The following is a 14,074-nucleotide window of genomic DNA, read 5'->3' as shown; positions in this document are numbered from 1 at the left end:
GTTTGCAGGCACTGATGACATTGTAGGGCCAGAAGGTATGGAGAAATTTTGTGAAGACATTGGAGTTGAACCAGAAAATGTAAGTTCAAGGTCCATTCAAAAATCTGTAATCAATTATGATGAACATGAGCCAGTCTTATTACTCTTAGTTTTCCATCAATAATTTTTTTTTTTTTAATTAAAGAAATATAAACCAGGGAGGTTTATATACACATTTGGAAACAATTTGCATTTATTTTAAACCACAAACTGTTAACTTGACAAACCTCAATGTGTTTTTGCTGCCATCCATTCTCTTTCACTATCCCACCCGCCCAAAGAAAGAGATTAAAAAAGGAGCTTATGGTTGTCTTTTCTGAAAGAACGTGACAACACTGGAGGTTTAATATGTAGCAACAATCAAGTAATGTTTTCTTTGGAATTTCTAGGAGAGAAAGGGATTTCAATTATTGTGAGCAATATTAGCACTCCCGTTATGCCATTTCAAAACACAAGTAAGGAATATATATAGTTACATACATACTTTGTATGTATGTAAGTAAATAAAATTTTAAAAGGAATAATCCTGCCTTGTAGAGGCTTTCTCCTAGGGCCTCATTTCATGCTCTTTAAATGTATATGCAAGTCCCATCTTTTGTAAACCATCATCTCTGATGAAGTAAAGTAAGAACTGCAGTTTTGAAAGATTTACTAGAAATATAAGATGTAATTTGCTAATTTTAGAGTTTAGTAGTATTATAAACCCTTGAGATCGATGCAGATATTAGCGTATGTAAATAGGTATTCTGATTTTGCATTAAAAACTGTTTAGAGCTGTACTAACATTAGCTTTGTAATGGCTGCTGCTTCTAGTCTGCAGGGTCAGTTGTCCTGCAGGTTTTTCCATGTATATCTTGAAAGTGTTTTCTGAAGTTCCTGAATAAGATAGTCATCTTACGGTATCACTTCATCTAAATTCTGAATTGCTTCAGTGTTCTGTGTGAGATGTGAAAAGGATTCAGTTGTTTTTTGGGCAAAACCGAAGTATTTATATATCAGCCTCTGTTTCAATGTGTGTTAATGTTCACGTAGCTTTACTGGAATGTTCAGAGCTGCAAAATGAGGTAGGCTGATGGTACCCTAGGGTAGCTTGATTCAGGTAGGACCATTATTAGCATTAGAGTAATTGGATTTCACAAAGCTTATGGATTGCAACTGATGTTCATCTAGATAAGAGTTTAATGAATGTAAAACGAAACTTGTTGTCAGATTGGTACTTAAATTTTGTAGTTGTTTTGGGAAAACCTTTCCATAGCTTTTGTACCAACTCATCTTCCTCATTGCGCTGCTGGCTAGATGAGTCTGTGTGCTCCCTCGAGGAGGTACTGTGGCTGCTGGTGACTTGAGTGGATATTCACTTTGTATTTTTGCACTGTTATCTTCTCTTTGTTTGGTACAGGTTTGTCACTTTCAGGTTTTTTAACTTACAAAATAGTGTAGCAAAGATCTGAACATCCTATTTATATGTGTAAAGTATTCATAGCCTACTAAACAGTAGTTATTTAAAAATGTGTGGATCTTTTTGATCTTTTTGTTCTTTTCAGTCTTTTTTTTTTTTTTTTCTTTAAAACAGGTAGTTATGCTCGTACTAGCATGGAAGTTGGATGCACAAAATATGGGCTACTTTACATTACAAGAATGGTTAAAAGGAATGACGTCACTACAGTAAGTGCTTCGAAAAAATCTTAAGTTTCTTACACTAGACCCATTTTTTTAGAAATAATACACTTTGTTTTGACTCATAACACGTAAAGCAGAGAGCTCTACTGTGGAGGAGAAGTCATACATTTCTGGTCCTGTTTATGGTGGTACAGTCAGTTAGAGACAACTTGAAACCTGACAGATGCATGTTTAAATGCAGATGGATTAAAATGTCTACAGTCTCAAGAAAACAAAAATGTCATGAGATTGGACATTGTTTCTATCCAATCTATGAGATATTGGTATGTTGCTGGAGCATATGTAGTTTAAAATGCTACATTATACAAACCCTTTCTGTGACTCTGCATTATCGTGTTCTAAGAGTTGCTTTCTCCACTTGAGAGCTTATCTTCATGGCATAATTAACATAAATGTAGTTGAATAATCATATGTTTCATAGAGAGTTGTATTATTCATAGAAAGAACCATGTTTTGACTTATCTTGCAGAACAGAATCACTAAAACTGTGTAGGATGTTCTATGGTTTCAGCAAAACTAGAGAAAAATTGTTTCACTGCTGTGGTTTGCTGCTTGTTTGCCATGTGTAGACAAGCTCTTAGTTTCATCTGTTGGAGAGTGCACTTTCTACAAAGCCAAGCTATTTTTAATTAGAGTACCAGTGTAAGACTTTGCTATTTTATCTAAAGCCATTTCACATTGTGGGTTTAATTGAGGCATCTTAACGCAGACATACTCATAAACATGCCTTTATGCTGAGTGATGCGTTTTGAACAGAGCGATGGGGATATATGTTCTTTTCTAAGAGATCAGACATCTCTATGAGAATGCAGACTCTAAATTCACTTTGTGCTTTTCTTGTAGATGTGATACTACAGAAAAATTGAGAAATTCTCTGGATTACTTGAGATCTTTATTAAATGAGCCTACCAATTTTAAACTTATTTATAGATATGCATTTGACTTTGCACGGGTAAGTACTGTTGAAGACTAGCATCTGAAATTAAAACTTCACTTTCCTAAGTAATAATTGAAAGAGTCTGCATGCTTCTGTTTCTTTTGAGATACCACTCAAGATTGCTTCTAACAAATGGAACTATTCATGTTCTAAAAAAGTATATGCAGAATGCCAGAACTGAAAAAGTGTTTAAGATGCTTGATGTTCAGTGGTTTAGTGTTTTGATGTGTTTTGTTACCTCTTTGCTTCAAGGAAATAATTTAGACCCTTACTCTGTTTCGTAGTGGAGCTTTGCACTTCTACTGGCTTTATAGCTACCCTGGTTTTCCTTCTTACTGTTTGAATTTTGTGAGAATAAACATATTTAAAACAGGAAGGCACTTCAGGCACTTCTGCAGGTGGTAAAAATAATTGATATGATGAAATCTGAATATGGTATAAATACTGATTCAGATGACTGTTGGAATCTCATTAATGATGTCCTCAGCATTTATTAAACAAAATCCTGATATCAGTCTTCCTACTATAAAAAACATATTCATAAAATTGTACTTGCTATTGGAAAGCATTATATGCGTAAGACTATTCCTACTTAAAGGGAGCAAGAAAAGAACTTTGGTTTTCTGGATTAACATTTTGACATGGAATTTGGAACTTTCATCTTGCTAACGTGATGGAACGTACAGAAGATTTGACAGAAGGATGATCACAGGCAAAACTGAAGCTCAGCTCTCAGTGCCAGAGAACCAAAAGCACCAAGACAATTTGCAGAGAAAAAAAAAAAAGAGGAAAATAATAAGAACAAGTTGAACTGATAGCAATTCTGGTAGTTAAGTCTGTTACAAGGACCTCAGATTTGTGTTACATTAGTGCTTTCTGCATGTCAGCTTGCAGAGATTTGCTAGTAGTTCACTTTAACCAAGGAAACCTATAGCTGAATATGCCAGAATGCATGGTATTAGTTAGTATGAGAGGAAAAAAAAGCCATATCAACATCTTAATTCCTCCTTTGCTCTGTGAAGATTTATTCTGCCAGCTTTGCTCAATGTAAAATGGAAAAGCTAGAAATAACTAACATTGCCAACAAAGTTCAAGATAGTGATGAAAAATTTGGAACTGAATAAAAATATATTACCAGGAGCAAATCTGTGCCAGCTGATGGCCTGTCAAAAGTAAGTTAAATAGAGGAAAGTAGGTGGAGTATTTTCAAGACGTACCAAATTGATGTGACAAACAGTGTGACAAAAAGAATTTAAACACAGATGTTGTGACATCATTTGTGACAAAAACCCCCAGACTGTAGAATTGCATATCAACAGGGTAACTGTCAAAACAATATTAGATTAATAAAATTATTGAACTTCTAATACCTTGGAGCCAGGGGAAGTCTACAGGAGAATGGCATCCAGTAAGAATAGAAATGAATGTTGATGAAGGCCAATATATTTATCTAGGTGCAGCAGATGAAGCTGTACATAATTTTTATCAGAATAATTGAAGTGATTGGTAGAAAAAAGCTGATGGGAGCAGTTTTCATTTTTAATTCAGAAGATTGTATAGTTTTCATCCCAAGGGTAGTGATTTCAGGGAAGAGCTCCTTGGCAAAAAATTACTTGTCTAAACTTCTGAAGTTTTGAGAGAGATTTTTTTGAAAGCATCTGTTGTGATTTGGTATTTAATTTGTCAATAAAAATAAGTATCATCAAGGCTTTATATGGTATGCACAATGTAAGTTAGCATGAATTTGAGGAAGTAATTTAAAATGCCATATGTTGGTATTAAGCACAAATACATTCCTCACTCTCTATTTGCCATTGTCACTGCCAAGTTTGAGAACATACAGATGCATGTATTTCATGGCTTTAAACAAGTCTTTCATCTGAAATATTGGAAAAAAAAATCTGAGGCTGTCTATCATCAATGTAAAGAAAATACTGGAATTTATCAGTTTGTCAATATTTTCCTTCCATTGTATCTAAGAAAGAATATATAAGTGTCTGGAATGTATGTTAAGAGTGAAGTTGGAGCATCTGTCCTGGCAGATATGCTGTTAGGGAGTTGGAGGTGGTTATAAAGGGCTTATCTGAACAGTTTGTTCTGAACAGTAGTTGGAGAGGGAGAATGTAGCAACTTAGCAATGTAAGGCATGTGAAAACAACATGGCCAGAGTAAAGACAACAGAGCCTGATTTCAGTAACACTTGAGTGTGTGGGAAGAATTCAGAATATAAACAGCATGGAAAATAAAATGTATTTTAACAGTGGTATGATTTTTGCTTAAAAGTGTGACAGGTGCGAATGGGCTTTGGAGAAAGGATTAGTTGTTAAAACTATTTGATGTTGGAAATAAGTGAGAGAGTTGTATTATATTGATCAAATAATGCCTTTGCAGGTTTGCTTTTCAGCTTTATTACTAACTGAAAAACTTTGTTCATCCTGCCTTTATTTTTTTCCTCTAGATCAGATTGAGGTGGTTCTTGTGTTTAGTGACCAAAATGTAGAAAGGCTGGTGAGGTTTTCAGAATTGCTGGCATCCTCACTTTCCTTCCAAAACAAATCTACATTCAGTTCTGTCTACACAGTTTTAGAAGTGAGGTGTATTTTATATGAAATGGGTTTCAAGAAGAGAGGATAACCTTGTGGCTAAGGCATTCAGTTGTTGTCTGGGAACTGGGATCTTGCTCTGCCACATTCTTTGTAGGTGATAGAAGACAATTCAGTTACATTTTGAGCTTTTTTTTTTTTTAATTTATTTATAATGATATGTATTCCATAATACATACAACTGCACTTGCACTGGTGAGGCATAGGGCTTAATGCGCTTTGTCTTGGGTAGCTGTCTTGTGCTGTTTTGGTAGGTGCTCCCTGTATCCTGGATATCCCTGTATTCCTGTTTTTTCTTAATTTAGACTTTGCAGTCAGCCGTCATGAGTACGTATAGAGAGATCAGGTCTACAGTAGCCAACGTGGAACTTTATTTTTTGTTACTTAATTAATTTCTGAGTTTGTAGCTTTATGCTATAACCAAGGCATAAAAAGGTGCTATTTTACATGCCATCTCTCACCAAAATTTGTTTCATTTCAAGACAAAAATGTAGATGGATAAACTACTTAAAATAACAAAATGGAATCTCACACGTATGTGTTACGTTCGAGATGTGCAGAAGTTGTGCTGTCAAATATATTAACTTTTCCACTGATTAGATATGATGAATCTGCTACGTACACATGATGCTTCTTAGCAGGAACAAAAAATCCACCCCAGAGCATTAATATACTGCTGCTACATTGAACTAAAATTGGGACAGTTCTGACAGGGGTCTCCATGTGCTACTGTATTATGTTCCACCTGCTCATTTGATAATTCATGTAATCTGAATTTCATATAATCAGTACAATACCAGAACTAAGAAATTCCTTGTCTCACTTTTGAAGAGTCAGCGTGACTTGATAGCTATTTAACTGACAGTCATGTACTTGTAATAATATCACAGTAAATACGTGCAGCGATACTGTTTGAAGAGATCTATGGCTGTGCAGAGGCATATGTGCAAACGTGGGTGTGGGCCTAATGGTCATTGCTTCCTTAAGAAGGCCTGGAGTCCCAAACAGGAGTGTATCCCTCATCTGCAATAGCGGTGACAATTTTTTTGAGAAAGTTTATAGGAAGCAGCATCTCTGTATAGTGCGCCATTAGTTGTAAGGAAGGAAATTTTATTGGAAGTTTGTTTTAGTAAAAACCACTGTAATCTACTGCTATTTATTATTTATTTGTTAATTTATTGTATGTGTGGGTGAGCTGTAAGTACAGGCAATGGGGGAAGTGAAAAATCCTGAAATCATGCTCTTTTTTTTTCCTTGCTGACCTTTTCCTTTTTATGCAGGAAAAGGACCAGCGCAGCCTAGATATCAATACTGCCAAGTGTATGTTGGGCCTTCTTTTAGGAAAAACATGGTCCCTTTTTCCAGTATTTCACCAGTTTCTAGAGGTATGAAGTTTGAAACAGAATTATATTTTTTTTTTAAACTGTACTTTAACTGGAGGTAGAATGAACAGCTAAGAATTTTTTATTCTGATTTAGATTATACTGACCACCAAAGCAGCACTTGTAACTGTTTATCTTTTCTTTCTTCCTTTTCCCTAAATCCCTATGCTGTTAAGGTTTATTTAATGCAGGACAAAGTGTAGAATATCTTTGATTTGCTTTTGGACTTCCATTTTATTGCTGTATGTTTGTTCACTAAAATATGTCTTAATCAGGAATATGAGTTACTCAGCATTAGTTTGACTACTTAGTGGTTTCTTTAATCCTGTTTAGTTTTAGATGGCACACAGATGAAAGTAGTGGTTCATCACACAGTTTAAATCTTCTGTAAGAAAATCTGAATGTGAGGGAGTTTAAATTTTATTAACTTCTGTTTCTTGCCTTAAGCAGCAATCAAAATACAAAGTTATCAATAAGGACCAATGGTGTAACGTTCTGGAATTCAGCAGAACAATTAACCTTGACCTCAGTAATTATGATGAAGATGGAGCCTGTAAGTACTACCATATGTTTGTGTTCTAAAATAATTTATTTCTCTGAGCTTAATCATTCAGTGTCCTTTTACAAAATTTTGTAAAATACAGTTATTTGATCTCTCTACAGGGCCAGTGTTGTTGGATGAGTTTGTGGAATGGTATAAAGGAAAACAGATGACATAGGAGTTTAACTATGCACAGCCACTCAAGAGTCACTGTTACCACAGTTATGTCAACCATTAGCCATAAACTGCTATTTGTATCAAAGTGCATGCTGCTTTTCTTGCACTGCATCCCTTTTGCAGGGGACTTTTGATGTTTGCTATTTAACAAGCTAGCTATGCTTGCTGTGTAGCATTGTTCTCTTTGAAGGCTGCTTTGCATTTTGTATTTACACTACGAATTGGTGAACTTGCCAGCGTCTTCACTGTGATTATGTGTATATTGCTGTTTAAATTTTGTATATGTGTATAAAAAAAGAAGCTTCACCTAGGGATTACTTCTGCAGAACTGTATTGTAAAAATAATTTTGTGGCATATTTCTAGTCATCACTTACATGTTTGTTGAAACTCTAGTTATTTTGTTTTTCTTTTGGTCTCAAATGTAGCATTTCAGAAAATGAAATGAACAGACTGCTTGGACATAGTTATGTGAAGAACTATTGTCAGTTTTAATGTTACTATTTGAGATGCCAATTTATGAGGGGAGAAGACATGCTGTAACTTTTTTCACAGGAATTCGCCAAATCTGACCTATTGCTTAATAGGAGCAAAACATTCATGTCTTAAGAAAAAAAAGTAAACGTATAAATATTAAAACACTGTATTACTTGTACATGCCACAGATGATTTCCATTTGAAGAAAAAAGTACTGACTTTTTAATGTTAAAACTGCAGTAGTAATTACAGGTACAAATGAACAAATTAAAGTCCCTTTAAAAAATGGGGTTTAGACTTCTGTAAATTGCCTTTGGCATACTCCTTTTCATTTTGGTGAACCAAGGGTGCTTGGTCTATGCTGCGATCTAGTGAAATTGAAACTTCTGGCTAAAATTAGTGGTTTGGGGAATAAAGTCTGCTCACTCCTAGCACACAGACAATATAGATTTGGGGGGGGTGTTTGTTTGTAACATTAGTCTTTCCCAAGGTCTCTTTGTGTTTCTAAGTAATTAAAAATATTATGTTGAAAGATCAAAATATTACTTTTTTGTTAATGCTGGGGATTGGAATTTCCTCGCAGAATGTCCATTGCGGGCAATGGGCACATTAAACACCAGCATTAAATGACAGTACTTTTTAGTAGGGACCACTGCCTGTTTCACTCATTTCTTTATCTGTATAGGACAGTTCTAGCGGTTATTTTGGGGAAGATGAGTGAACGGAATGATGTTTAAGTTCTGTAATTTTGTCACGTTGTCATTGCCTTACCATTCTTTATTAAGTAACGTTAGTGTTGTTTTTTATAAATTAGGTCCTTGAAGTGTCCGGTGCTATTAAACTTTGATCCCTAAGAATTTGTTAAAATGTTCTATATTGATTCATGGAGCATTTAACAAAAAAGGGCCAGTGGTTGTTTTGGAATGAAGAATAACATCACTTTTCTGTAGAAATATTTTACAAGGTATTGGCAGTTTTGGTATTTCTCTAGAATGCAATCCAGGGGAAGCGGGGCGGGGGAAGCATTTTAGGTTGAATGTGAAATTTTCAGCTCTATCAAAGGTCCTATATTCTGCCATCACTGAAGTCAGGAACAACTATTATTAACTTGACTGCTTTCACAATTAAGCCTAATTTAGCAAAAGCACAGTAGTTTGCTGCCCTGGGCTGGGAAGCTGGAATTGTGTTGCTACAAGTGCGCAATTTGTGTTCAAATTTGGTTTGTTGTTGGTGGTTTATGTTTGTCAAACTCAGCTGCCAAAGACAAAATTTGTGTGTGTTTGTGTATATTTGTATATACATAAATATACAATATGTATGCATATACAAAACCTAGGAAGAAAATACTACCTTTTTCCCCATGAAACAGTTATGTTTGGATTTCCATGACACTAAACAGTGCTCTTTAAGGTTAATAGTGGTAAAGCATACATAGTCATTGCTTTTTCATGTACTAATACGCATAACCTTAATTCCATGTTTGATGCCAGTTTGCACAAGAATTTAATTCAATGGAGTGGTGGTATTTAATGTTTACAATAAGCCTCTTACTAAATCACACACATTTTATTAAGACTTCTGATGTAAATGTGTATATTACCATAATATAACCATAAGGAAGTATCAATGGAGCTGCTGGTTTAGTTCTTAAAAGAATGAACTTCGAAGCAATATAGCTTTTAACATTAGGCTAAATTATGGTGGTTAAGATTTTAAGTGAAGTACTGTAATTGTTCTTAAATGTTAGGCTAGTTATTGACTCTAGAAAACTGTTTAGCACAAATTGGCATGAATACTGCAACAAACACAAGGTTTGCATAAAAAGTTTTGTATGTCACAAATAATTTGGCTTCCAATAATGGAAGCAAGAGCCAAAGACACTTTTAATCTATTACTGTTGTAGGTATAACTTTCATATAACAGGGTCAACAGAAATCTGTTCAGCTCAGCCAGGTGCTCTTTTTCCAAGTTTTGCTAACATTTAGCAGAATACAAAAATTAATTAAAAGCAAAGAAAACAGAGGAAAGGAAACCTCAGAAAGTAATTGCGCTAAGTAAACAAACTCCTTGCTTTTTCTTTGGGTAAAAATAATTGGGAGTGATGGAAAGGAAGATTGTGTTTGGAAATTAATCAGATGCTGCATATTTTTTCTTCCAGTTGCAAGCAGGATGAGTCTGTTATCTTCAGCTGGTTTATAAATGTGCCTCTTCATAAAATAAACCACAAATTCAATTACAGCTAGGAGACAGCTTTACTGACATTTATAGAAAACCAGGGGACTGAAATGGAGCATATGGTTTGATAAGCGTCCCTGTGCTGTCCCTCCTCCTGTTTTTGCTATGTATGCTGATAAGCAGAGGATCCTAACATTACCAGCTCTTGTATTTTGGTGAAATTCCTTCTCATTTTTAAATAATTGTGTAAACTTAACTAAGCTACTCAGTTTACCTTGTATTTAGTACAAGTTTGGTGTTTGCTTTTTTGTTTGTTATGCCATCATGTAGTTGATATAGGTGGCTTTTTCCTTTTGAAAAGTAATATACAGAACACACTCACTTCTTGGACAAGACACTGAAGGTCATTCTGGCGGAAGCGTCATGAGTCTTATGCTAATCTTTCTGGTATAATATTTCCATCCTTATAGCAGAAATTTGATCTATGTGCAATTCATGGTTGGTATTTGAGAGACGTAAAGTGGAAAGCCAGTTATTGAAAGGAAAGCAGCATCCAGAGACGGTAGCAGTAGACATTCTGATAGATGACAAACATTTGGAGCTCTTTATTAGAATAGCTAGAGAGAATATTAGTAACAGAAACATTCCATAAATTCAGTTTCATTCTACAGCAAAATAATACTAAGTATTTAAAATATTAATGGAATTCTGTGTTACTGTTGTTTTTTTACTTTTTATCTTTTTCAAGGAAGGCAAGCTGAAGAGGATGGAGTTTACTGGAATCCTTTATGCACTTGAGTTTCCAGTTAAAATCTCTTTAAGGTTGTCTTTAAGCTATGATAAATATTTGGGTCACCTTTGTGTAGCCTTTTCTAGCGTTTGTTGAGGACTGGAGGCTTCTCCCATTTTACCACAAATAACACACATTTTATTTCATTATAAATACGCTCACACAATCAAAATTAGTTATAACTCATTGCTACTTCATTATGTTCTGAAGTTACTTTTCTGCAGGGCAAGAAATGGACTTGAGTTGTGTTAACATTTTCCCAGATTTCTGTTGACCCTTGGTCACAAGTCTAACAGATTGTTTAGTACTCTTGGATTTCATGTAGACAGCTTTAAAGGTTAGCTTGTGCCCTGGTTTTAATTGTAACTGCTAAAATACCTCTTTCTAGGCCTTAGATTTTTGTCCTTTCATATTGCTGTAAAAGTATATAGAATCCATCCACCAACTGAATAGTTTGTTGTCTGTAATTGAGACCAAAACTTGGCTTGATTTTTTTTTTTTGGTTGTTTTTTTTTAAATGTTTTCCCCCCTCTGTGTGTGTGTGTATATATGTCACAAAACAGTACCGACTGACACTGCTGTTGCAGGAACAGCAGTTAACCTGTAAATGTGAATGCTTTATGTCTTAGTTGTTTGGGTATTACATACATAAGGTGTGCTAAACTCCTGTGACTCACAAACTGACAAAAATACTGTTATGCCACCTAACGTGAGTTCATTCACTTGATTTTACTTTTTTTTTTTAGGTATTTTGCTGGTGTTGATGTAAAATGGCATCCGACAAATAAACAGTATTTGTGTTGGTTTCAGCAACTGACTTCAGACTTTTCTGTGATTGATTCTTCAGAAATCCTCATAGCTGAACATGCATCACTTCAGCTGGCAACCTTATCGTTTAGTAGCAGAGAACTTCTATGTATGATCTTGTCATCCTTATTTCCAATACTATGGCAAATCAGTATTTTAAACTTTGTTGGAAACAGGAATGTTTCAAATGGGGTGCGTGGGTGTAAAACAGTATTGTGATCTGGAAGCTTTAACAAAAAGAGTCAATTTGAGCCGGAATGTCTCTTGAAACAAAATTTTACAAGAAGCATGATCACCTGCTCATTTTGGAACAGGCTTTTGACCCATGAGATCCTTACAGAAAATCTGTGATGTTTGCAGGCAGTGAGTTGGGCTGAAACTGGCTGAAAGGCTGGGCACAAGGCATGATGGTCAGCAGTATGAAGTCTAGTTGGAGGCCGGCGGCTAGTGGTGTACCGTGGCATCTAGTCCTCTTCAACATCTTCATTAATGACCTGGATGATGGAGCAGAGTGTACCCTCAGCAAGTTGGCTGATGACACCGAACTGGGAGAGTGGCTGATACACCAGAGGGTGATGCTGCCATCCAGAGGGACCTCCACAGGCTGGAGACACAGGAACCTCATGAACTTCCCCATGGAGAAGTGCAGGGGCCTGCATGTGGGAAGGAACAACCCCAGGCAGCAGTAGATACCGGGGGCCACCCAGCTGGAAAGCAGCTTGGTGGAGACTGGGGTTTCTGGTGGACACCAATCTGAAGGTGAGCCAGCAACCTGCCCTTGCTGCTAAGAAGGCAGATGGTGTCCTGGTCTGCGTTAGACAAAGTATTGCCAGCAAGTCCTGTGTCCTCTTCTAGGCTCCCCAGGACCAGAACCAACCCAACATACTGGAGAGAGCCCAGCAAAGGGCCACAAAGATGATGAAAGGAATGGAGCATCTCTCCGATGAGAAGAGGCTGAGAGAGCTAGGACTGCTCAGCCTAGTGAAGAGAAGGTGCTGGGGGAGATCTTAAATAATGTATATATCTCTGAAGGGAGGCTGTAAAGAAGATGGAGCCAGACTTTTCATTGGTGCCCAGTGACAGGACCAGGGACGATAGACACAGACTGAAACACAGGAGGTTCTCTCTGAACGTCAGGAAACACTTTTTCACTGTGAGGGTGACTGAGCACTGGCACAGGTTGCCCAGTGAGGTGGTTGAGTTTCCATTCTCGGAGATGTTCTGAAGCTGTCTGAACGTGGTCCTGGGCAGCCTGCTGAGGGCTGACCCTGCATGAGCAGGGGGTTGGACCAGATGACCTCCAGAGGTGCCTTCCAACCTCAGCCATTCTGTGATCTCCAAAAGCACATGCTAAAGAAAATTTTCTAAATTACTCAAATGTAATGCTGGAAAAGAAGACCAGTCTAGTAGTATTTGAGTGTGGTGATGTTCTAATCTGAAGGTCTGTCCATGACCTGAAACACTTGTGTTTTTACCTTTTTGAAGAATTTTTCAGTTATTTGACTCATAATGAGCTGTTGTGTTGATCTTTTAAAAGTAGAAGTGATAGTATCTAAACAGAGTAGTAGAAAAGCTGCCTAGCAATAAGACGTGAAAAATACAGCCTGAATGTCCATAGTACATTCACAAATTTAGTTCTTAAAGGAGCCATTAGTTAATCTTATGACTTTGTATTGCTTGCAGAGTTACAAATCTTGAATAGGCAACAGACTTAAAAGCTGGCGAAGATAATAAAGAAGACATGTAAGACAGATTTCACAAGAATTTTTTTAATATATTTTCCACTATTTGAGCTACCAGTCCTAAGGCTCTTGACTTAAATACATTCAACTTTAAACAACATTTTATGTTGCGATTACAATATTGTAATGCAGAGCCCATTCTAGAGCTGTGGTTCATATTTACTTCCATATTGGTGGTGAAGGCTGGGACTTCTGTGCAGGAGGACAAAAAACCCAAGGTGGTGTCTGTATAATGTACACTTAAACCCCTGTAACCGCAACTGGTACTAGTTGTACTAGTACAGGTATTCTAGAAAATCCTCAGTGACCAAAGTAGCTGAACTAGTGAAGTTTTCAGTGCAAGCAAGATAGTGCATTGATATCAGCTGAAATGTAAAGCGAAGTGAGCAGATATAATATCAGAAGGAGTGGGTGAGTGAGAGACTGTATAGATATTGTATAGAGAAGGGCATGGAGTAATAGGATCCATGAAGAGTGAAGAGTACTGCTTGGAAGCCACAGAAAATGACAAAAGGTTTTGTATTAACTTCAAGAGCAATTGCTAGTAAAGTGAGGAACTAACATGAAGGAGAAGCAGCTGGGTGTTTGGGTTTGAATGAACAGGAGATAACTGGAGTGTCTGGAGTCATCAGTAGCAAAGGAAAGGTGCAAGATTAGGCAGAAATCTGAAGGTAAGTTTGAGACAGAACATCAGTGTTCTGACAGTAGAATGAAATGCTTTGTCCC

The 14,074-nt window shown here is 36.4% G+C and overlaps 1 protein-coding gene across 6 annotated transcripts in view; it reads left to right on the top strand.

Moving 5' to 3' along the window:
• The window catches only part of DCUN1D4 (defective in cullin neddylation 1 domain containing 4), a 42,060-nt gene extending 30,233 nt beyond the window's left edge, over nt 1–11,827 (top strand). For 5 of the 6 annotated variants that reach the window (XM_080344242.1, XM_080344239.1, XM_080344243.1 and 2 more), the window contains 6 exons: nt 9–79; nt 1,613–1,704; nt 2,563–2,671; nt 6,540–6,644; nt 7,092–7,194; nt 7,305–8,694. In XM_080344242.1, coding sequence (XP_080200368.1) covers nt 9–79; nt 1,613–1,704; nt 2,563–2,671; nt 6,540–6,644; nt 7,092–7,194; nt 7,305–7,360 — 536 coding nt within the window. In that variant the 3' untranslated portion in view covers nt 7,361–8,694. Of the gene's footprint in view, nt 1–8; nt 80–1,612; nt 1,705–2,562; nt 2,672–6,539; nt 6,645–7,091; nt 7,195–7,304; nt 8,695–11,545 lie in introns of those variants that run through there. The other variant, XM_080344240.1, reaches the window with a different exon arrangement.
• The last annotated feature ends 2,247 nt before the right edge of the window (nt 11,828–14,074 follow it).

This window comes from Nesoenas mayeri (genome assembly GCF_963082525.1).
Source record: "Nesoenas mayeri genome assembly, chromosome: 4".
In the NCBI taxonomy this organism is placed as follows: domain Eukaryota; kingdom Metazoa; phylum Chordata; class Aves; order Columbiformes; family Columbidae; genus Nesoenas; species Nesoenas mayeri.
Note: the sequence above shows the minus strand (reverse complement) of the source record. Positions and strands in the feature narration are given on the sequence as shown.